General features: G+C 39.0%; 1 protein-coding gene across 5 annotated transcripts in view; it reads right to left on the bottom strand.

The window, feature by feature from the left end:
- The window catches only part of Ssh2 (slingshot protein phosphatase 2), a 231,152-nt gene that overhangs the window by 43,401 nt on the left and 162,865 nt on the right, over positions 1–24,886 (bottom strand). For all 5 annotated transcript variants that reach the window (XM_031351152.1, XM_031351157.1, XM_031351153.1 and 2 more), the window contains 3 exons: positions 18,020–18,123; positions 12,070–12,134; positions 2,668–2,789 (listed from right to left, as the gene is read on the bottom strand). In XM_031351152.1, coding sequence (XP_031207012.1) covers positions 2,668–2,789; positions 12,070–12,134; positions 18,020–18,123 — 291 coding nt within the window. The remainder of the gene's footprint in view (positions 1–2,667; positions 2,790–12,069; positions 12,135–18,019; positions 18,124–24,886) is intronic.

Genomic DNA, 24,886 nt, shown 5'->3' with positions numbered 1-24,886 from the left:
GGGATGGTCTGGCAGCTTGTCTATGGGGCATTTTTTTGATTGCTAATTGATGCAGAAGGAGCCAGCCTATGGTGGGCAGTGCCATCCCTAGGCAAGTGGGCCTGAGTTGTATAAGGTAGTTAAATGTGAGCCTGGGAGCAAGCATGTCAGCATCTCTGCTTTAGTTCCTGACTCCCGGTTCCTGCCCTGGCTCCCGATGATGTGAGCTGAATTCTTTCCGCCCAAACTTTAAAAAAAAAAAAAAAAAATCAACTTATTTTATTTTGTATACATGGGGTAGCATGCTAGATGCTAGAAGAAGACGACTTGAACTGGTTTGTTCTACTATGTGGGTCCTGGGAAACTGAACCCAGGTTGTGGGGGTTGGCAGCAGGCTCACTGACCCACTTAGCTATCTCACCAAGTTGGTTTTGGTCAGTGTTTTATTGCAGCAACACAGAGCAAAGCAAGATACTTTTATGTACAAACTAGAGTAAACACAGATTTTGGAAACTTTCTAGAGATACTAGGATTTCCCTGCCCCCAGCCCCCAAATCAGAAGGACAATCATTGTCATCTATACCCCTTCCACTAATTCCGGGGCTTTGTGTGCACATGTGCATGCGAGTGCACGAGAGCGTGTGTATAAATTCCCCCAGGCCTGAGCCACACCCCTAGCTATTGCACAATTCCATTCTAGTCCTAAACCAGGAAGTCATGGTTTGAGACATCTGGCAGGATTTCCTGAGGCTTATTATCTCAGAGTGTAAAGATCTGCTTAGCAGCCACATTCCACAGTCTTCTCAAAGGTTCTCCAGAAACAGTAGGGAAATACAACAGAAAAGCCTGAAGCATTAAGGATATAGATCCAGCTTCTCCCAATGAACAACAATAATAATAACCACAATGATCCAGGTCCTGTCTGAGATATCTTTAATTACAGGAAGCCAAGTATATATAAGTTCTGAACCCAACGCCAGTGGTATATTACCAAGAAAAATATGTACCCTTGGATTATCAAAGTAGAGCATTACCAATTGAAAGAATAGATTGGCAGGAGAAAAAAACATTACCCCAGAGCTACATTTCCATTTATCATCATTATTATTATCACTAGTACCTAACAACAAGAGAATGGTAAAGAATAAGAGTAAATTAGAAATAGTCAAAGACTTTCACCAAGTATCACTGTTTCTGAAGATCATGGTCAAAACTTATTTCCTAGTTTTATACCTTGATTTGTGTGTCTATGTGTGTATACATGTGTTCATGTGTTTATGAGGTACATTCGGAGGCCAGAGGTCATCCTTGGGTGTCTTCCTCAGTTGCTCTTTACTTTAGAGACAGTTTCTCACTGAACTCAGCTCTCACAGATTTGGCTAGGCTAGCTCCTCGACTGGTCACAGCAAGTCCCAGGGATTACCCTATCTCCACTTCCTTACTGCTGGGATTATAGACACATACTGCTGTGCCTAGATTTTCCACTAATGCTAGGAACTGAACTCGGGTATTTCATCTTACATGGCAAGCACTTTACCACCTGAACCATCTCCTCAGGTTGTCATGAATTGTTTCTTTTTCTTTTTTTTAAAGATTTACTTATTATTATAAATGAGTACACAGAAGAGGGTATCAGATTTCATTATGGGTGGTTGTGAGCTACCATGTGGTTGCTGGAATTTGAACTCATGACCTTCTTACCCCCTGAGCCATCTCGCCAGCCCCCATGAATTATTTCTTAACTTAAAAATTTCATTACCATGTACTCACTGTAAAAGATAATGGGGCTTCACTGTGATACTTTCATACATACATGTCAACCATCTTCATAAACACACACACTGTGGTGGTCTGAATGAGAGCAGTCCTCTCAGGCTTCTGAGATACTGCTTATGACACTACGGGAGAAGGATTAGGAGGCTGCCCTTGTTGGAGTAGATGTGGTCGTGATGGAGGAAGTGTGTTACCTTTGAGGTTTCAAGAGCTCAAGCCAGGCCCAGTGGCTCTCCCTTCCTGTTGCCTGTGGATCTGGATGTAGAATTCTTTGCTACTTCTCTAGTACTGTGTCTGCCTGCGTACTGACGTGTTCCCTGCCATGATATGATAATAATGGACTAAACCTTTGAAATTGTAGGCAAGCTCCAATAAATGCTTTTTTTTTAAAGTAAATGCTGTGGTCATGGTGTTTATACATGGCAACAGAACAGTGATCAAGACATATATATCAGGAATACAGGCCGGGCAGTGGTGGCGCACGCCTTTAATCCCAGCACTTGGGAGGCAGAGGCAGGCGGATTTCTGAGTTCCAGGACAGCCAGGGCTACACAGAGAAACCCTGTCTCGAAAAACCAAAAAAAAAAAAAAAAAAAAAAAAAAAAAAAGAACATAAACTGGGCAGTGGTGGCTCACACCTTTAGTTCCAGCACTTGGGAGACAGAGGCAGGCTGATTTCTTAGTTCAAGGTCAGCCTGCTCTACATCAGAGAGATCCTGTCTCAAAAAGACAAAGCAACATACATACACAAACCTCACCCTCTTACTTTCTTGTCCCACTTTATATTGAATTTTAAGAGCTTAATTATACAAGACACTTTTATAATAGCTTAAATAACTGTAACAGGCTATTTAAAAAGTAGTTCTCTTAAAAAGTAGTTTTCATGCCCCTTCCCCATTTTTTATGGTATCATACCTGTCATTAGAAGAAAAATCCATCCCCAGGACAATGCTCTCTTCAGTGTCTTGTCTACCATTAGTTGAAACCACAACCATATAGCGTGTTCGATTTTGGTAAGTACTTTCCAGTCTTACAGCCTGAAGTTAACAGATAACAAAAAAACAAAAAATTTAGAGAAATTTTAAATCTTTAATCTTTTTCCCCCCCTTTAAACCAGCATCTCATGGCATGCCACCAAGGCAAGAGAGTCAATAGTTGGGAGACCTAAATTCAAATTTCAACTCATATAGTAACTGTAAAACCTTTGATGTAATACTAAATTAACTGGAGAGAGAAAAAATAATACCTGTTATGTTGTTTTTAAGAATCCAGGCATACAAACCACACTTAAGACAGGCCCCATACCCAGCAGTAGATGGCCAACACAAAATGAACTCAATGGTATTTTTTGGAGATTTTTTTTTTTGAGGAGGTCTCAATATTACTTTGTTGGTTTGTTTTTTAACCTTACTTTTGCTTGTGTATTGTGATTTCCAATTTTGTGTTATCACAGATTTTTGTGTGTGTGTATGTGTCTGTGTTTCTTGTGTATTTTCATTGTTGTTGTTTGTTTGTTTGTTTTTTCGAGACAAGGTTTCTCTGTATAGTTGGTTAAACTCAAAATGCTATAGATGTGTATTTTACTAAAATATATATTATTCATATATTATAAAGTATATTTGTTTTATAAGATATTAACATATTATATGTACATCTCTTAAATAGTCTATGTAACTATATATACTTATCTGTCTCCACAAGCTTTGGGGTAAAGTAATATCCATTCTTACCAAATCTGTTTCTCTTAGTAAAGATTACTTGTTTCACCAAGCTTAAGTCAGGCACCTGCACTTTGTCTAGATCTATCTATGCAATTTACTGTACAATTAAACTTGAGCAAGAAACTCCCCCCCCCCCAATTTATTTATCAGAAATCTACATCATCTCTACTGGATAATCCTTGACATTTAACTGGGTTTCTCATCCTCCACCATCTCCTAAGTGATCACCCTGGCCTATCCTCAACAAAAATCATTTAAATCATTTTAAGCCAAAACTTGATACTGGGGGTTCTCTGAAATCTAAGACCGATGGAGCCCCTACAGATGCTAACCAGAGAAGGCCTCTATCTACAGGTAAGTTTCCAACCACCTGCAGGGAAGTGAGACAGCAAGTGCAAACACGCCTGCTGGGCCTCAGCGTGAAAACATATTGTCATGGTTATTTTTTGTGGCTACAATCAAACACCATGACCAAGGCAACTTCTAGAAGGAAGAGCTTATTTGGGTTAAGGATTCCCACACTGGTGAGGGAGGCACACCAGCAGTTAGCTAGAGCAGGAAGCTGAGATATCACATTTCTATCCTCGGGCAGGAAGCAAAGAGCAAACTGGAAGTCGGTAAGGCTATTATAAACCCTCAAAGCTTGTTCCCCATGAACTTCCTCTAGCAAGGCTCTACTGATTTCTCAAACTAAGCACCAACTGGGGGCTAAATTTTTGAATACTTGTGCCCATAGGAAAATCTTCCACTCAAACCACAAGTTTATAGTGAAGATTTTGAGAGGAAAAACACAAAGTATTTACACTGAATCCACACTGACTACAGGAAAGAATGAACTACTGAGAAGCAGGCAAAGGTTCAAGTCAGTGTGAATCAGGAACCCACTGCCTGACCGGCTGAGGCAAACAGTCCAGAAAAACGTATTTATAGAGAGTATATAATAGAGCTATGGCTTGCTTGTCTAGAATTCAGCCTAGATTTCAATAATGATTCAATAATGTAGGAAACTCTATTAAGTTAATTTGGCACGAAGGTGTTAACAGATTAATCTTCCCCTCTGGAAACTAGTCTTCTGCCAGCTGCCTTTTGAACAAGAGGTAGAACTCTCAGCTCCTCCAGCCCAATGCCTGCCTGGATGATAGCATGCTCCTGCCTTGATAACAGACTGAACCTCTGAACCTGTAAGCCAGCCAATTAAATGTCATCCATATAAGAGTTACTTTGGTCATGGTTTCTGGTCACAATAGTAAAACACTAAGATAAGCAAGATTTTTTCCCTCTCTTACTTCTGATTTACTTGTTATTATTGTGTTTGTGTTTATGTGTAGATATGTGTTGGTGCATGTATAGAAGTCATAGGACAACTTTGTGGAGTTTTCTCTTTCTACCTTCATGTGGGTTCCAGGGATTGAATTCAGTTTACCACGTTATACAGCAAGGGACTTTACCCATGAAGCCATTTCAGGGGCTGCCTCCTTTATTTTATTTTATTTTTTTCTAGACAGAGTTTTGCTAGGTATACCAGGGTTGAACTCATAGAAATCCTTCTACCTCAGCCTCTTGAATTCTGAGAGTACAGGCCTGTGCCGCAATGTCAGCTTCTTCTTAGATTGATTTATTTTATTTAATGTGTAGGAATGAATGTTTTGCTTGCATACATTTGCATCTCATGCCCACCTGGAACCTTTGGAGGTTATCAGATCCCCTGGACCTGTAGTTATAGATGGTTGTTAGTCACTGTGTGGGTCCTGGAAACTGAACCCGGGGTTCTTTGCAAGAGCAGACAGTGTTCTTAATGGAAGAACACTCTTTTCAATCCTTTAAAGGTTTGTTGGATTTTTCTTTTATTTTTAAGATAGAGTCTGTATATGTAGTCCTGGCTGTCCTGGAACTTACAATATAGAATAGGCTGGCCTCAAACTCAGAGTGATCCTCCTGCCTCTGCCTCAGCTTGCTCTTTGCTTTCTACAATAAAAGATTCCTTTTTCAGAAGTGTCTTAGTTTTTAAAGGTTTTAATTCACTGCTTATTCATTCAAAGTACCTTCAGAAAACTGTAATGTAACTAAGGACTTAAGTGAGACCCAGGGCTTACCTGTTAGTGTTATAATGGCAGTGTGGTTACTGAGCCCCTAAATGCCTGAGGTGAAATGGCATGCTGCCTGAGCCTTGTTTTAAGATATTCCAATGAAAAGAGAAAGGAGGAAGAATGGATGAAAGAAACCAGGCAAAGAGTGATGGCTACTAAGGTTGAGTCATACATTTACCGGGATATATTTTCTATTTCGATTGCCTGGAAATTTTTTTAGTAAGTTAAAAAAGGTCAGTGCATAAATCATCAAAACAAAGCAAAATGCACTTGGGAGGCAGAGACAGGCGGATCTCTGAGTTTGAGGCCAACCTGGTTTACAGAGTGAGTTCCAGGACAGCCAGGGCCACACAAGAAACCCTGTCTCGAAAAACAAAACAATCAAACAAACAAACAACAAAGCAAAATGGCTGTCAGGCAACACTTATCTGAAATATCTGCTATACAAATATTGCATATACAACGCTAGCACATAAGCTGAGAAAGCAATGGTGAAGGGGAGACATGCTCTCTTCCTTGTGAAATATATACTCTATTATTACTGTCTCAAAAATCAAATAACTTAATTAAATTAAATAAAGACAGTTTCATGGAGCCCAGGCTAGCTTCTATCTTATATTCAAGGATAACCTTTCATTGATCCTTCTGCCTCCACTTCTCAAGGGATAGGATTACAGGTGTTTACTACCATGCTTAGTTTCTGCGGTACTGGAGATGGAACCCAGGGCTTTAAGGATGCTGGGCAACCATTCTACCAATTAAGTTATGTACTTAGCTTTATGTCTCTGTTCTGATGTTCCTAAGAAAAGCTAGGGAAATAAAAACAGTGAAGTGGCTACATTAAAGCTTATTTGTAGGAACCAAAATAATCAGAATAAAATGCTATTATTCTGATGCTAAATATACAGGCTGTACTCAACATTTTATGTTCCATGAAGAAAAGTTTCAAAATCAAATTCACTTATGAGAAGCTAAGAGGAACTAACATTTAAATGGATCATAGTCTAGAGTTAGTCAACTGATATTGAGGAACATTAATCACACAAAGCTATGGATCATAGTGAATGTGCGTGAGGTGGACTGGGAGGTAGCTCTGGATTTCCTTACAAAACACTCAAAGCATACATTACATTTAAAATTACATTTATTTACTAATTTACTTACTTATTTAGTGTGTGAGGGTTGTAAAGAGGTCAGAGGATAATGTGTAGAAGTCGGTGCTCTCCTTCCTCCTGGGTCCTGGGAATAGACCTCAGCTTGCCAGGCTTGTGAAAAGGGCACCAAGCTGAATTGTCCCAGTGGCCCATACATGTTATTCTAACCAGATGAAGTCAGATTTTAAAAAGTTAATTGTGTGCACATGAATGATGTGTGTGTATCATAGTGCACATGTGGAGGTCAGAGACATGCCTGTAGGAGATGGTTCTCTCCTTTGACCCTGTAGGGCCTCGGGATCAAACTCAGGTTATCAGACTTAGCAACTGGTCTCAAACTTGCTATGTAGCTTGGGAGGAGAATCACCTTGAACTTCTGACCTCCACCAGTGCAAGGACTGCAGGCAAGTGTTATTATGCCTGGCTTATATGGTGCTGGAGTTGGGACCCAGGGCATCATACATGTTAGGTAAGCACTCTACCAACTGAGCTATTTTTCAGGCCCCAGGAATTCTTATAAACAGGATTTCAGATCTTTCCACATGTTGAAACTCGAACATGCTTTAGCAATCTTTAAACTAAATGTTCAGTTTCTCAAATGTGTTAGAAGCACTTTTATCTGCAAACATAAATGGCATGGAAACAACTGAACTGTGATTCTGACAAATTAAAAAAAAATCCTGACTCACTTTCCTTTAGTTATCTGTGTGTGTCGATATATGAGTATACTATGTTCTTATGCGTATGCGCACTATGTATGTGGAGGCCAGACGTCAATACTGGGTGTCTTCCTCAATTATTCTGTCTTATTTTCTGAGATAGGCTCAAAACTTGAGCTCAGCAATTTGGGTAGACTGTCTGTCTAGCAAGCCCAGGGATTCCCCCACCTTTGTCTCTCCAGTGCTTGGATTACAGGCATGAACTATAATACCAGTTTTTTTTTTTTCTTTAACTCTCAAGTCCTCAGGGCTCTGCAACAAGCACTATACAGACTAAGCCATTTCTTTAGCTTTCTATAACAGTTCATATGCCAATTAGTGGCAACTGGCTGGCTAAAAGTTGATAAAAGAAAAAAACTTCCTAAATATAATGCTTGATATCTGGTCAAACTAGAGGTGGGCACCAAGACGTTTTGGTAAGTGATATTCAGTGCAAACATTACTTGTATTTTTAATATTTAACATATAGTATCAAGAGCTCATCATTAAAAAAAAAAATCATCTTAAAACTCTCAGTCCAACTTACATGTTGAACCTAAGCAGAGCAGTTCACAGATCTATCTTGCACAAGGGGTTTCCTCACCTCCATCATCTAACAGCTGAAAATAGTTTTCCTGAGCACACATCACACCTTTGCTTTAAATTTATTTTCATCACGAATCTGGACCATGCCTCTGCATGCAGTATTTATCCTCAGGGAAGCCACATTAAAAAAATACACTGTCTAGACAAGCAGCTCACCTGATCCATCAGAAAGAAAGGTTTCAAAAGTATGTAAGCATTACATTCTGGCCAAAAGAACAAAGTAAAATCAGTAGTAGCTTTTTTTGTTTTGTTTTTTGATACAGGGTTTCTCTGAGGAGCCTTGCCTGTCCTGGAACTCACTCTGTAGACCAGGCTGGCCTCGAACTCAGAAATCCACCTGCCTCTGCCTCCCAAGTGCTGGGATTAAAGGTGTGCGCCACCACTGCTCGGCAAGATAGACTTTAGATATGACATTAATAAAGAACACCATTTTCAAGAGTCTGAGGAAGCGTCTAGATAAAAAAAATCAAGTTACAAAATAAAAAAATCTATAACTTATATTCTGTAGAATCACTGAAAACTGTGACCAAGGCTAAAGATATGGTTAGGTGGCAGAGCACTTATCTAGCAAGCAAAAGAGACCTCAGGTCTGATTTCCAGCACAGTCAATAACGCCTTACCAAATCCATGATTAATTTCCTGACAAGGCAAGATATCCACGATAAACAGGCTGAAAGACATTATGTCTTGTATTTTTGCAAAACAACAAAACAAAATTAAGCATTACTCAGCTGCCTACACCTGACCCCATGCAAACACAAGATAGAATGGAAAGGTGCTCACTCAAATAGCCAGGAACAGCTGTTTTCAGAGGGAAGGATATGGTTTTTATCTTCATTCCTTTTTGAACTGTCTGATTTGGAAAACCAAATCAAACCCCATACAATACACTTATTTTCAGAAAAAAGTAAACTCATTTTCATAGCTGAAAAATTTAAACATATTATAAAACTAAAATAAAAAAACCCCTATTTTCTATTTTTCTTAAATTACCCTGCCAAGTTCTTAGCTTTTGTAAAAACTTCATTGAGGCTACTGTAAATATTCTGAAACTCATGGATCTCTCGTTTGGTTTTTAAGTGGCTGTTTGATAATAAGGAAGAGCACTATAAAAACCATTTCCTATTTAACAACTGAAGTTTCTCAAGTACTGAAGTAACATTTATGCCTGTTCTTGGGAAGCAGGACTCCTCCACAGGAGAACATTGTTTTTTGTTTGCTATTTTCAATGCTTAAGCAAAAAGTGGGTTTTGGCTGGGTTAAGAAGAAAAAGAGAAGAAAAAAAAGCAAAAAGAGCAAAAAAATAAAGCAGCAGGATTTTCAGTTGACTATCCAACTTCTAACCTTATGTACAAGCCTTGAGATAAGAATTTTAGCATTCCAAATAAACTCAGACAAAAGCCTTTGCTCTGGGTCTACAAATGCCCCTTTCAGTTACAAAGTGCTAATTTGTGCAAAGTCATACAATGCCTTTACTCATTTTCCTGAAAATGACTCACTTGATAATCTGAAACATAATGACTATGTAACAATTCAAATAACTGTAAATGGCTTTTCGTTTTAATGCAGAGGCATGAGTTAATTTTTTTTGAACTTATATTCTGTAAATGTAACACACATGACTTAATCTCAGCTGACAGGACACATTTTAGTAGGGAGAGGTTTTAATCCTCAACGCTCCCTTCCTAACTTATCCTTCAGTCTTTCAAGATTCATATGGGAAGTTATTTTTATATTTAGGGGCTCAAACTAAACTCCAGAAGGTTTTCAATGAGAAAAAGATAAAACCCACAATGGTGATGGCATCCTTAGGCTTAGCTTTTCCCACACCATACCATGTTCAAAAGCTCTCATAGCAAATAAACAGCCTGTACAAGTGACTACTGATACTGGCTTTTGTTGTAGTAAGTATACAACAGGCTTTATTTAGTAGAGTTGTATTCAAAGTGTGATCAGCATCTTTTGGAAACTTGCTAAAAATGTAAATTATCTCCTCTTACCCCCACACATCTCCCCAGCAACCTGCAAGAACCCAACTGGAGGTGATTTTGATATACCCTAAAGTCTCAGAACCACTGTTTTAGAGCACTAAAGCTATAAAAACCAGGCTCTGTGCCCCATAGCTGGGTTCCCCAACCCCCATGTATCCCTAGCTGTCCTGGCTCACTCTGTAGACCAGGCTGTCATTGAACTCAGAGATCTACCTGTCTTTGCCTCCTGAGTGCTGGGATTAAAGTGTGGACCATCATTGCCTGGCTACAGATGGTTTTTAAAAGAATTATTTGAGAAATACATGTATTAAAAAATGTAGATGTCAGCAATATGGTGGTTCAGTAGGTAAAATTGCTTGGTGTGAAAACCTGATGATCTGAGTTCAGTCCTTGGATTCCAGGGTGGAAGGAGAAAACCAACTCCTGACCTCCATATGGCATGTTTGCCCTACTTCCTCTCTTATGCACACACAGATATACATGCTTCGACACATAAAATACCTTTTAAAAATTCGGACAAAATGGGAAGATAGCACAACAGGTAAAATCTCAGCGAGAAACCTTATTTCAAAAAAGAAATTAAGGTGGAGAGTGGTGGCAAAGACATTTAACATCAACCTCTTGCTTCTACATGGCACACATAGGTGAGTGTACCTGTACACATGTCAATGCCACACACACATTTTTAAAACTTTTAAGAAAAAGTGTGCATCAATCAATCAATTAATAATGAATAAGGAAGAAAGTGATTAAAATGGAGAGTTGGTGAGAAAGATGATACCCAACATTAACTTCTGGCCTCTACATGTATATGCGTGCACACACACACACACACACACACACACACACACACACACACACGTCATAATCAGCATTTGAGAGAAAAGTTAACAAAACTTTAAAAGTAAAGCAAGCAAATGAGGAATCAGTGAATCCAGATGGTGCAGAGGTTTGATCGCTTCCACAGTCAACCTCTCACTTTACTGCTCACATCTCTTCTTGGACAGAGAATAGGAATAGTTATTTGAATTTAATATGCTTGTGGCTAAACCTAGAGGTCTGGTGACCACACACCCGAATAACTTCAATAACTGCCTAGTGTACTTCCTTCTATCTATTCTGTAGTAGCTTCTAGGGAATCTTCCTTTGATAGTGTAGCTGGTTCATGTTATTTCTTGGTTCAAAAAAAAAAAACAAAAAACAAAAAAACCCTCGTATTTCACGTTTTATGAAGAGGGAGAAGTATTGTCTGGCTTTATTGCAACCTAGGGGATCAGATACAATTATGTGAAATAAACCACAAGGGTTTTTTGATTGATTTTTCCTTCCCCCTGAGACAGGTTGCCTTGGAACTCACTATGTAGACCACCAGGCTGGCTTTAAACTCACATAAATATGCCTGCCTCTGCCTCCCTAGTGCTAGGAATAAAGGTGTGCAGCCATCACATTCAGCCCCCATTTCACACTTCTTCGGGTGTCTATTTAATTCTGTCACCTGTGAGAGTAGTTAGGAAATGAGGAAAAGGGCAGAGACAGCCTAAGGTAGCTTGTCTAACAACACATGATTAGCAAGAACCTGAGGCCGAGTCTCCTGACTCTGAGGTCAGCAGCAGTTGCTGGTTATTTCATGCATACCTTGCTCCTTCCTATATGTGCTTTTGATTAATCTATATTCTTATTTATAATGAATTTGTCTACTCAATCTCATCATCATTTTTTTTTTTCATCATCTTTTAAGATCTGCTCAAGTTCCACTGTCTAATAGAAAAGCTTCCCCAACTAGGACAAATTTCCATTTTTTTCTCCTTTTTCTGAACTTCAACTGTTGTTATGGGGAATAACTTACAAACCAGCTATTAACAGCAAACTTGAGCCAGAGTATTTTACCTCACTTTATATATGTTTTACAATAATTAAAATTCTCAGCTGGACTGTGGGGTAGGCCATTCTTCATTCTATTCCATCTAGGTCCGAGCATGATGATTGAACAAAAAGTAACTTTAATATTAGCTATTTTAGGTAGACTTTTGAGGAGGAAAATTATGATGTCATTAACTTACCAGCCTTATGTTGTCTTCTGGGCGGAGTAATATGAACATTGCTTGAAGATGCTGTTGGAGATCACCTGGTGAAATTTAAAAGACAAAGGATTATTATTCTCTATTCAAAAAGCAATAGAAAAGATTCCTTCTACTTTAGTGGCTTGTAAAGTTATGGCTTACTGAAAGGCTTAAATTTTTATTTTTATGTTTTAATATTTTAGTGTATGTGAGTGCACACTTGCTCATGTATCGTGAGGACACTTTCTGAGGACGTCAGAAGACAACTTGTGTGTTTTTTTTTTTTTTTTTGTTGTTGTTGTTTTTTCCAGACAGGGTTTCTCTGTGTAGCCCTGGCTGTCCTGGAACTCACTCTGTAGACCAGGCTGGCCTTGAACTCAGAAATCCGCCTGTCACTGCCTCCTAAGTGCTGGGATTAAAGGCGCGTGCCACCACTGCCTGGCGACAACTTGTAGAAATTGGTTTTCTCTTTCCACTATGTGAATGCCAGGATTTGAACTCAGGTTGTCATGCTTGCAGCAAGCACCTTTAACCCACGGAACTACCTCATACATTTTTGTTATTATTTAGGGCTGGTTTTTACTATGCACCCTTGGCTGATCTGAAATTTTATATGTAGATGAAGATGGCTTCCAATTTACAGAGATTAGCCTTCCTCTGCCTTTGGAGCCACTACACCCAGCTCCAACTCATATTTTTATCATGTGTATATATAAGAGTGTAGGTGTTCAATGAGGCCAGAAGAGGGTGCTGCAGTTGGTTGTGAGCCAACTGCTTTGGGTGCTGAGAATAAACTTGGGTCCTCTATAAAAGAGAGTGTGTTTTTAACAGCTGAGCCATTTCCCCAGGTCTATGAGCTTTTTCATTAGACACAAAAGTCAGATAAAATATTGGTTAGATTTTAAATTTTATTTATACTATTTATTTATTTATTTATTTATTATATCTGTGGGTATTCTATCTGCATGTACACCACATGCCAGAAGAGGTATTAGATCACATTATAGATGGTTGTGAGCCATCATATGGTTGCTGGGAATTGAACTCAGGACCTCTGGAAGAGTAGCCAGTGCCCTTAACCACTGAGCTATCTCTCCAGCCTGGTTTGACTTTTTAAAATAGTAAGAAATTACTAGGCTGCCTTTTTATATAATTATTTTCAGTTTACAGGTTTTGTTTGTTTTTGGTCTTTTGCTTTTTTTTTCTTTTTTTTTCTTTTTTTGGTTTTTCAAGTCAGGGTTTCTCTGTATAGCTCTGGCTGACCTCAAACTCAGAAATCTGCCTGCCTCTGCCTCCTAAGTGCTAGGATTAAAGGTGTGAGCCACCACTGTGTCAGTTTACTGTATATTAACAGTTGTATTTGTCATACCAGGCAGTGGTGGCTGACACCTTTAATCCTACACTCCGGAGGCAGATGGATCTGTCAGAGAAAACCCTGCCTTGAAAAACTAAAAAAAAAAAAAAAGGGTATATGTTCTAGAAAAGGTATTTGAGAATAATCTGTGTTTTATACAATGGCAGAAGTAGGTGAGGGATCTACTAGTGACTATAGATCAACAAATGTTTGAAAGTTTTAAATGATATATATAATTTCTCTTCATGTAATAAGAATATACAGATGCATTTAACTTAAATACTGTTAGATTCCCTTTATTTTCAACCGTTTAAAGTGGTTAGTAGATGACATTACAATGAAAGTACCTATTAAGTAGGACATACTGGGAATAGTTATTCTCCTGAACAAATTAGGTGTTTTAACATGGCCAACTATTATTTGAAACCTCACTTATTCTTATACATTTTGTAACACTAAATTGAAAATTCTTTGAGTTAAAATACTAATGATGATGCCAGGCATGGTGGTACATGTCTTTAACTAATTCCAGCACTCAGGAGGTGAGGCAGGTGGATCTCTATGAATTCAAGGCTAGCCTGGTCTATATAGTGAGCTCCATGCCAGCCAGGGCTACACGGGTCTCAAACAGCAGCAGCAGCTACACCGCTACCACCAAAACCAAACCCCAAACAAAAGAGACTAAATGTATGTGTGTGTGTGTCTATGGTGGAAGCTCACTATGTTGTAAGATTGTGGGGGAATTTGAACACAGATATCTGTTATGGGTATGGGTGAACAATGACTCCCTCAGAAGATATGGGTTATTAAGTGACAGTCACCAGCACTAGGTATGGGATCCCTCTCTACAGTCAGAGTGTCTCCACAGGTACCCCAAATAACACAGCCTATTGTTATTGCTCTTAGTTGCCTACCAGAACTATATGGTACAACCTTACTGCTGATGACACAATACACTGGCTGTAAGACATAGAGAATTCAAGCTGGAACTGACTTCAAAGTTCCTCTCTACTGACCAACTCTCACAGAGCCAGAAGGTACTATGAGAGAAAAGCCATACAGCCCACCCTGCATGCTATAATTCTGATCTCCCAGACAAGATGTATTCACTGTACAACAGCGTCACAAAGGAGATGGGGTTAACTACCTGTTTTTAGATTGGATTTGAGGCTTGGTCCACAAGAACAAATTTAGACCTGGTCCTGTAAACCTCGACAAAAATCCAAGGTTCTAGAGGTCACAGGCTCTAGGGAAGAACCTACTACTGCTGTTCTTAAACAGGTCATTGAACTGCCTTTTGAATATTTATGCTTATACTGACAGATTAGTGCTGCCCTCAACCTTGACCAGAGAAACTTCTCTCTGCAGTGGCCAACAGTTAATGACCATCATACCCTAGAAGTTACTGCAGCTATGGTTACCAGCACAAGAGCAAATTAAACAAGATCAGTAAATATTCTAACAGGTAGCACTAACTGGACTTAGTGGGTTATTAACAAAAAAGGGAGCGGCCAGGAAAGGAAGAGGGAATGTGCTGGAGGTACCTAAGAAAGCTGAACGGAGAGAAGGGAGTGCCTGGAGGAGTAGGAAGGGGAGTAGGGGGTGCACACAATCAAGATTGTTTATATTATGAAATTGTCCAAGATCTAATAAAAGTTATTTACTAAAGAAAAGGGGTGGGTGGGGGGAGGCTGGAGAGATGGCTCAGCAGTTAAGAGTACTTGCTATTCTTCCACAGAACCCGAGTTTGAGTGTCACTACTCACAACCATCTATAACTCCACATCTAGGGGATTTGATGCTACTGGCCCTCCCAAGCATCTGCAATCATGTGCACATACCCACTTGTACACACACATACATATACATAATTAAAGATAATAAAAATAGGTTTTTAAAAATGAAAGATTACTTTAAAAAAGGAATTTAAGATACAAATTTTCTTATTTCTCCTACTCTGTCTTAGGAAATTCAAGGATTTGGCTAATAGAGAAAGATAATACCCTGTCACAAATGATGACAATCTAAGAACCCAAGGCTTTATTTTTGCTTACCTAGGATACTTTTAAAAGAGCTTTAAGATGTCTGACATAGCCACATAATCATGGATGCCAGTGAACTTTTTTTCTTTCACACTAGCCTTGAAGCCTGCACATATCATTTCCTCTGTGTTCACCTTATAGCTTCTAAGAAACTATATATATATACATACATATATATATATATATATGTATATCTTTACAAGAAGCAGTGAGCTAGGATGAAAAATGAGTATGTGTGTTTAACTGTTGACAAGTCTGGAACCTTTCCTCATTTTTCTTAAGGAACATTTTTTCCTTCCCTCTCTGTTTCACTGCTTGCTTCTGACTAATTCCAAACTTACAGAACCCATTAACTTTCAATATTAAATACAAGATCCATTCTATTATGTTTTAAACTCAGAGTCACAATCTGAAGTCAGATTAGGTTCTATGAAGCCTTGTCTCAAAAGAAAAAAAGAAAAAACCAAACAGGTATACGCCCCACACCCCAAAAAACCTACAACAAAAATCCCTCAAGCTTATATCATGTATGGTGTCTCATACCTAAATTTAAATGCACAAGAAGCTGAGGCAGGAAATCACTGTGAATCTAAGGCCTTTCTGAACGTAACTCTATCTGTAAAAAACAAAAAACACTAAGACCAGGGCTGTGGATACACTAAAGCAGTAGGGTGTTTGCCTCACATGAGAGCAAGACCCCTGGCTTCTGTCCTTAGCACAGGGATACAACAAACAACAGTAGCACCAACTTAACTTTCTTCTTGAAGATCAGGAGACACAGCCCTGGAAAGGACATGGAGGATGCAGAACCTCTGCAGAACCCTGAATGGCAGGCCAAAATTCCAACTCAAGCCACTAAGTGGTATAGAGATCTAGCTGTGTTGTTTCACTGTCAGACAAAGCCCAGGATCTCCTTCCACTGTGAGGCCTTGCCTGAGCTGTGTGTCGAAGCTTAGCTTTCTTACCTTGAGAAGTTTTGCTATGAGCAAGTTGAGTATTATTTCCTACAGGGAAATTCATATTTACAGAGAGCAACAGGCAATATATCTTTAAAGTCCCTCCTTCATTTTATACTCTTTACACATATTTCACTACTAGTAGTAGCTAAACTATAGTTTAAATTTGATTAAGGAATTTTCATCATTTTCCTTTTAAAGATATAGATTGTCATTTACCAACAATATAATTTTCAAACTGTCAAACAGTATTTGGATATTTTAAATAATCAGATAAAAAACTCTATCCAGATTAAAAAAACACACATAGGAATTCACCAGCTATTGTAAGCCCTTGATATACTCTATTCTGCCATCACGCCGAGCCTAGCCAAGGCAGTTTATGTGACGGTTTGGCTTTTATAAACTTCGTTTCTACATATTTTGCCTCAACTGTCTAGTCTGGATCACAAATCTATTTCGTACTGCCTGTGTTAAACCTGCTTTTTCTTTTTATGTAAGTGAACAGTAATGTCAAGTAGAAATAATTGAGTGTGACCCTCCCTCCTCCCCCCCCCCCCAAAAAAAAGTCAACCAAGGCCAGGCAGAAGCTTAAAAAGCAACTAACCCCATTTACTATTACATACCATGGGGCAATTTACCCAAAATTAGTCAGGTGAGTTGGATTTAAAACAATGGTTTGTCTTATTTTTACTCTCTATACCCAATAGAAATAAAGGCTTAGGTTGGCTTATTTCCTTTGAGTAGCAACATTTTTTTTTTTTTTGGCAAGATACTCACCCCCGTCTCTGATGGAGGATACTGAGGAGGAAGCACTGAGGAAGTATACCTAAGCTAATTTTCAAAAGTTTTCCCTCCCTTACTTAAAAAAAAATTGCCACTGACAGAGAGTATTGGTAGGAACTTATTAACACGGCCTAGGGAAAGGAGTTATAATAGTGAACATCTGTAATGAGATGAAAGCCCAACAAGCAGCAGCACAACCTCTAAAGCACATGAGGTTATTCTGACTATAGCTAACGTCAACTACTGACTCAGTAAGATCCAACATTCCTAGCTTTCCCTTCTGATGAGTATGCTCAAGTTCCCTTCCTTGTAATTTCTTCCACTTGTGGAGGTCACAAACTACCAAAGTTAAGACAAAAAGGTTTATACGGTTATCTTCAACTGTCCAACTTGACACAGCATAGAATCACCCGGGAAAACAGTCAATGAGGGGCTGTCTACATGGGATGGTCGACCAGCATGTCTCTAGGAGACTGCCATAATTAATTAATGGGGTAAGACTCAATCCACTTTGGGTGGCACCATTCCCTAGGCAGGATGGGTCCTAAGCTGAGTTAGTTAGAATAGAGATATTGGGCTAAGCACAAGCGAGCAAGCGAGTGAGCGAGCATGTATGCATTCATTTTTCTTTGCTCTTGGCTGTGGGTGTGACATGACTACCGTTTGAAATTCCTGCCTTGACTTCTCTGCAATAATGGACTACAATCTGGAATTATGAGCTAAAACAAATCCTTTCTCCCACAAATTGCTTTTTATCTAAATATCTTATCCTAGCAACAAAAAGGAAACTAGGACATATACGTGCAGTTTTACCTGCATGCTTGTTGCGTCTGTGGCTGACTCTTGGTGTAGATGAGCCATTCCCTCGTGGTAGAAAAAGGGCAGCACCTTTGACAGTTAGGAAGCTCTCGCTGATGCTGAGGAGAAAGTGAAGAGAAATATTATTTATTTACGGAAAGTAAATAGGACGAAGAGACCCAGTTTAAGATTTCTCTCTCTTCCCTATGCATAGGGTGAAGCATGCCTTTAATCTTAACACTGTAAGGGAGAGGCAGCCATCTGATCTCAATGAGCTCAAGAGTTCTATGCCAATCAGGGCCACACAGTAAGACTGTCTCAAAAACAAACAAAATGACAAGGAAATCAAAACAAACAAAACAAAAAACAAATAAAAAACAAGTAAAAATCACTCTCCCCCAAACCAACAAACCAAACAAAAAACTCCTAACAAATTCAAGAGGAGAGATTATTCATTGTTCTGGTTGCTCACATATATTCTATGTGCCTATTCTAAATAATTTTTCTAAAATAAAACTTAAGGTATTGTATTTAAATTACCCAGCAGCAATTAAGAACAACTTTAAATAAATAAAAGGGAAAGGACTCAAACTAGATCGTAAGGGTGTGAATCATGGCTCTATTGCTATGTGAGCAAACTTACATTTATTCTTCTATAAAATGAGGATACTATGAGAATCACACCACTTCCTCCAGTGGTGCCTGGGTTCACAGAAGTAAGTTCTTAATAATTAGTTATTATTAATGAGTATCAGTGATAATGTTTCAATAGTGTCCTGATAAGATGTAAAATGTTACTTGTTTTCTTTTTCAAGATTAAATTTTATTTTTAATTTTTGTGGTATTAGGTCCTTGGATCAAACCTGGGGCCTCACATATATTTGGTGTTTACTGCCCAGTTATGCTTTTATATTTATTTATAACAAATCCAGAGTTTGAAAGAAAACACTATTTTTTTTTTTTTTTGGTATTTTGAGACAGGGTTTCTCTGTGTAGCCCTGGCTATCCTAGAACTCACTCTGTAGACCAGGCTGGCCTTGAACTCAGAAATCTGCCTGTCTCTGCCTCCCAAGTGCTGAGATTAAAGGTATGTGCAACCACTGCCAGATGAAAACACTTATTTTTAAAACACACACACACACACACACACACACACACACACACACACACACCCTAATTCTCAAGTGTGAGCTCAAGACTTTATTTTGATTAAATAGAACAGTGGTTATGAAACCTGAAGAGAATAACGTGTGTGGTGGCTGGTGGGTGCAGATGGCTACTTGGATAGAACAAATAACTTCTAATGTTTTATAGTACAATGGGATAACTATGACTTATTACAACTGTGTATATATTTCAAATTAGCTAGAAGACTTTGAAGGTTCCTAACATAAGGAAGTGATAAATGTCTGAGGTGATGAATGAGTCATCCAGACCATCATTAAACTGTATAGAGGGGTGGGTGCAGGATGGAGTGGAGAGATGGCTTATCATTGGTGAAAGGCACTTGTTGCTCTTACTGAGGACCCAGGTTTAATTTCCAGTACCAGTTACAGGAGATTCAACAAACATATACATGGTGCACACACAAGTATATAGGCAAAACATTCATACATATAAAGTAAAAATAAATAACTTTACCGAAGTAAAAAATTGTATACAGGTATCAAAATATTACATTTAATCTTATAAATATGCACAGCTGCTGTGTATAAATTAAAAATAAAAAACTAAAATTGCACTCTCAGTAAGTTACACTCCACACACACTGCCCACAGAGGCAGTGCACTGTACTTCCTGGAGTATATCTCCTGTGTTAATGTCATTTATGTGGGAGGCTAACAATATAGGTAGAAAATGACCACTTAGAACAGAAGATATACAAAATTGTAATTCCAAGTGGATATCCCTCCTCTAAATTCTTAAGCCTCTCCTTACAACTGATCCATAGATTCATCTATACGGCTGTTTGGGACCAATGCTGAACAGTCCTATCAGCCCGGGGGTCTTTTTACCTCCCCACAATGTGTCTCTAACCCATCTGCGAATCCCAGGGGCTGTACTCTCAAACCTGCCTTGGATCTGCCCTCTTACCCTCATCATTATGACTGGTCCACAGTTGCCATTTCCTTCTTTTTTTGGGCAGGGGTGGTGGTGGAGGGTGGAGACAGGGTCTCTCTGTGTTCTTGGCTGTCCTAGAATTCACTCTGTAGGCCAATCCGGCCTTGACCTCAGAGATCCACTTGCCTCTGCCTCCCAAGTGCTAGGAGTAAAGGGATGCACCCCTACTGCCCGACATTTCCCTCTTACACTATTTTTGCTTTGGTTTTTAAAAAGCGATTTTATTGAGAAATTCACCTTTGCTGATTTAACTGGGTCTTAGCTCCCTCCCTAGTTTTCTGAGCTAGGATCTCATGTAGCCATGCTGGCCTTGAACTTGCTATATAGGCAAGGATGAATCTGAATGAATCCTCTTGTCTCCACTTCCCACATGTTGGGATCAAGGTGTGAGTCATCATATCCAGCCAATAGCTCTTTAAGAGTAAAAGACAGTGTTGTATTGAACTACAATTACTTTCCAACCATTTTTCTAGCATTACTATACTGACTTGTACACACAGTCAGAAGCTGTATGGTAAATTTTTTGTTAGAAATTAAAGAGGTTTTGTTTTGTTTCTAAAGTAGAATATCACATCCCTCAGGATAGCTTCATGCACCCTATGTAGTTTACATGACTGTTCTTCTCTTTCTCCTGCCTCTACCTCTTCTGTGTTGGTATTATAGACATGTGCTAATACACCTTAGTGTTTATTCTGTAATGAAAGCTTTTTTTTTTTTTTTTTTTTTGAGACAGGGTTTCTCTGTGTATCCCTGGCTGTCCTGGAATTTACTCTGTAGACCAGACTGGCCTCGAACTCAGAAATCTGCCTGCCTCTGCCTCCCAAGTGCTGGGATTAAAGGCGTGCGCCACCACTGCCTGGCCCAATAAAAGCTTTTTAATACAAGTTGTCTAATAGCTGGGCATGGTGGTGAACGCTTTTAATTCCAGATCTTAGGAGGTAGAGGCAGGCAGATATAAACTGGAGGACAGCTTGGTCTACATAGTAAGAACATCTTAGACCAGACCAACTAGCCAAGCAAAAACAAAACAAAATCTTTTAAATATATACAAAACTAGTATGTGTGTGTTTATGTATGCATGTATGCATGTGGTGGGGAGAGATGCTTCAAGGGTTAAAAGTTCAGCTGGGCAGTGGTGGCGCACTCCTTTAATCCTAGCATTTGGGAGGCAGAGGCAGGCGGATTTCTGAGTTTGGGGCCAGCCTGGTCTATAGAGTGAGTTCCAAGACAGCTAGGGCTACACAGAGAAACTCTCTCTCGAAAAACCAACCCCCCCTCTCCAAAAAAACCCCAACAAACAAACAAACAAAACACCAAAACAACAACAACAAAAAACCCCAAGGGTTAAAAGTTCTTTGCTGGTCTTGTAGATGACTCAGGTTTAGCTCCTGAAGCCCACATTAATGATCTCACAACTCTCTGTAACTCCAATTCCAGGGGATCTAACCTCTTCTTGCTTCCTCAAGCACTTGTACACACCTGAGGCATATACATACACACACAAAATAAATAAATAAATAAATAAATAAATAAATAAATAAACAAATAAATATTTTCTAAACTAGGAAGAATATCCTGAATGCCCATATTTCTGTCACTTTCTAAGCTTTTGGTAGTAAGTTTTGTTACTCTCTCAGCAAGTAGCAGCCAGAGTGCTTTAAAGTATATCCAGATTATAACACTGCTGTGTAAAACTCTAAAACTCTGTAGGTGCTTCTTTCCTTCGTATATAAAAATGAAGAGTCAGCCTGCCGCTTGGTCTGTGAGGTCCATAGGACAGCTTGTAGTGAAGCAAGTGGCCTTTCTCTGACTTACGCTGCCTGCCTTGACTTGTTACTATGAAGTATCCCTGGGTGCTCTCTTCTGTCTCTTCAGTACTTCAGGGCCCCTTCTCGAGGCCTTTGTACTTATTATCCTCTACTCCATTCTTCTGAATCCAGTTTAAATCTCAGCTTTACTATCACCACCCCTCTTTTCCTTTATCCCAATACATCTATCCTGTTGTCCTGTTTTCTTCCTTTCAGGATATTTTCATGAACTAAAACATTCATTCATGTGTGTTATTGATTGTAGTTATTAGCACATAAGTTCCTTGGATGCAAGGACCTAACCTTGCTCATCATTGCATCCTCAGCACTAGAAACCCTGCCAGAAACACATTAAGTGCTTAGAAGATATGTGATAATAAATGAATTCCTCTTAGTTTACCCAGCTATCTGCACAGTTCCATCTCTGAGCACATTGGTGCTTCCATCTTTAATTCCAGCTCTTGAGAAGCAGAGACAGATCTCTGAGGCCAGGTCCTGGTCTACATGTCAAGTTACAGGCCACCAAGGGCTATATCATGAGACCCTGTCTCAAAATAAATGTTATAGAACTCTAAGCATGCGGTAGATTAATGGGTCATAAAATGACATTGTTTATGGTAAATGAGTAGGCAGGTTGAAATCAGCTTTATAATGCTCAGTTACAGCTCAATCTCATGTTTCAATAAAATGGTAAAGGATTGATAAAACTTTTGAGGTTGTGACCAGTCAGAGAGATTGGATACATTTTTAAAAAACAAAAAACCATAATTTATAGATTTCATTTTAAAAACCTGAATGTTGGCTAGGAGAGGCCGCCCTGATTTTGTTTTGTTTTCATTTTTAAATAAAGCACTGCTCTCTTGTGGTCTGTTGCACAAGCCCTGTCTCTTGTTACATCCGTGGTGTGCACATGTCACTGTGTTGTGGATCAGTCTTACTGCCAATACGGGAACAATCTAAGACAAAATGTCTGAGTGACAGGATGAACGGGTACACCACAGACAGGAAATGAAATTCACACTTCTGCCAACACAGCAACTGTCTGCTTTACTAAATGAAAAAACAAACCAGTTAAATGGTCTACCTACTCACTAGGCAAAATTACCACAGCTTTGGCCATGTTGGTTTCCAGTAAACAAAGCAGTTATCTGTGTGTACAAAGGAAGCACTTGCTGAGTGGAGCTCAACAGCTGAGCACACTCCAGCCACGCCTTTTGTGAGACACAGTAGTTTTCTTTGACAAACAGTAGTCTAAACTAACTTCCTGGTTTGGGGAATTCTGTATTACTGTCCTTTTGTTGCTCATGCTTTAAAGAATATCTATGTGCATTCTTTTCAGTAAGCAGTTAAATGTGCTTTTCAAAATGTATGTAGTGCTTTCACAAGGGTAATGGCAAGGGGAATTATCTTAAATTAATTCTAAGCTGTTTGTACTCTATATATTCATGATTAGAAAGATCAGTGGAGCCGGGGACATAGCTCAGCTTGAAAAGTGCTTGTCTAGCATACACAAAGCTCTGAGTTTTGAGCCCTAGCACTGCACAGGCTTTGCTGTGGTGACAGTAAAATAAATCTGTAAAAACAGATCAGAGATCATACCTCATAGGGCATAAGGGAGATCAGTCTTTCTATTTGGATCATTTGCACAAATATCAATAAATGCACAGCAAATCCAGCTGGGTCAGGCAGAAGACTGTCACTTAAATGTGACAAAGGATCCCCGGAGAGTGACACTTAATATATTCTAGATGACACATCTCATCCTCTTTATTCCATGGCCCTAGATACAAGTCCTCAGTGATCACAAAGTGGCATACTGTTGGCAAAAGAGGGAGCATGGGTGAGAAGTGGCTGAATACATTTTACTATTCCTGAGTATATTTGTGGTAGTAAAGTAAATCATGCTATCAAAGATGAACAGAAACATAACACAATTTGTGATCATCTAGAGTTTCAATGAACCAAATTAAACTTTGTATCTGAATAAAATTATATGTAAAATTATTTTCAAGTATTTCAGTGTGAGGTAAAAAGTGTAGTGATCTTCCCAGAATAGGAAGATAAGTAGTTATGTCAATATCAGTGTTTTTCAAACATCTGTTCAAAGATTCAGCAGATGGAGATGTTTAAAACATCTGTTCTGAGGGGCCAGCCTGATGCTTTAATGTTAGGTAAAGGTGTTTTGCTGCCACCTCAATGACCTGAATTTAATTCAAATACAAAGCCCAAAGGACTTAAAAATCCCTATGGCAAAATAGAAAAATGACAGAGAAAATCCTTCTTGATCTAAAGATGATAAAACAGTGCTTAGAGGATTGTTTTCCTAGTGAAGCATGTGACAGTGATGGTGCTCTTCAGTCTTAATCAGAATGGAGCTGAAGAACGGCTGCTTCTCTGTCATAAGATTACTGCTCTCCAAGGGAGCGGCATTCCGGTTACATACAAGAAATGAGTTAGCAGTAGTTAACTTGGCTACATGCTAACTGCTAGGCACTAAGTACTTCATTGCACCTTTATAACACAGTCTACTATTTTTGGTTCCAGTTTACTTTTAGGCATTGGAGAATCTTACAAATATTATATGTCCAAGATCATATAGCAGTAAGCCTCAGATCCAAGATCTGATGTGAATGTCCCTACTCTGAAAAATTCTTCCCTTACTCTAGTTTTAGGTCAGTATAATAGATAAAATACAGTTTCTTTTCTACAGAGAATTTTTTAAAAAGTATTTTATTGACTGATTTTGCATTGGTGTTCTTCCTACGTGTATGTCTGTGTGAGAATATCAGATCCCATGGAACTAGAATCACAGACAGTTGTGAGCTGTCATGTGGTTGCTGGGAATTGAACCCAGGTCCTTTGGAAGAGCATCCAGTGCTCTTAACCACTGAGCCATCTCTCAGCCCTCTCTGGAGATTTTTTTGCTTTTTAGTTTTTTTTTTTTTTTTTTTTT

This window comes from Mastomys coucha, unplaced genomic scaffold (genome assembly GCF_008632895.1).
Source record: "Mastomys coucha isolate ucsf_1 unplaced genomic scaffold, UCSF_Mcou_1 pScaffold5, whole genome shotgun sequence".
Lineage (NCBI taxonomy): Eukaryota > Metazoa > Chordata > Mammalia > Rodentia > Muridae > Mastomys > Mastomys coucha.
Note: the sequence above shows the minus strand (reverse complement) of the source record. Positions and strands in the feature narration are given on the sequence as shown.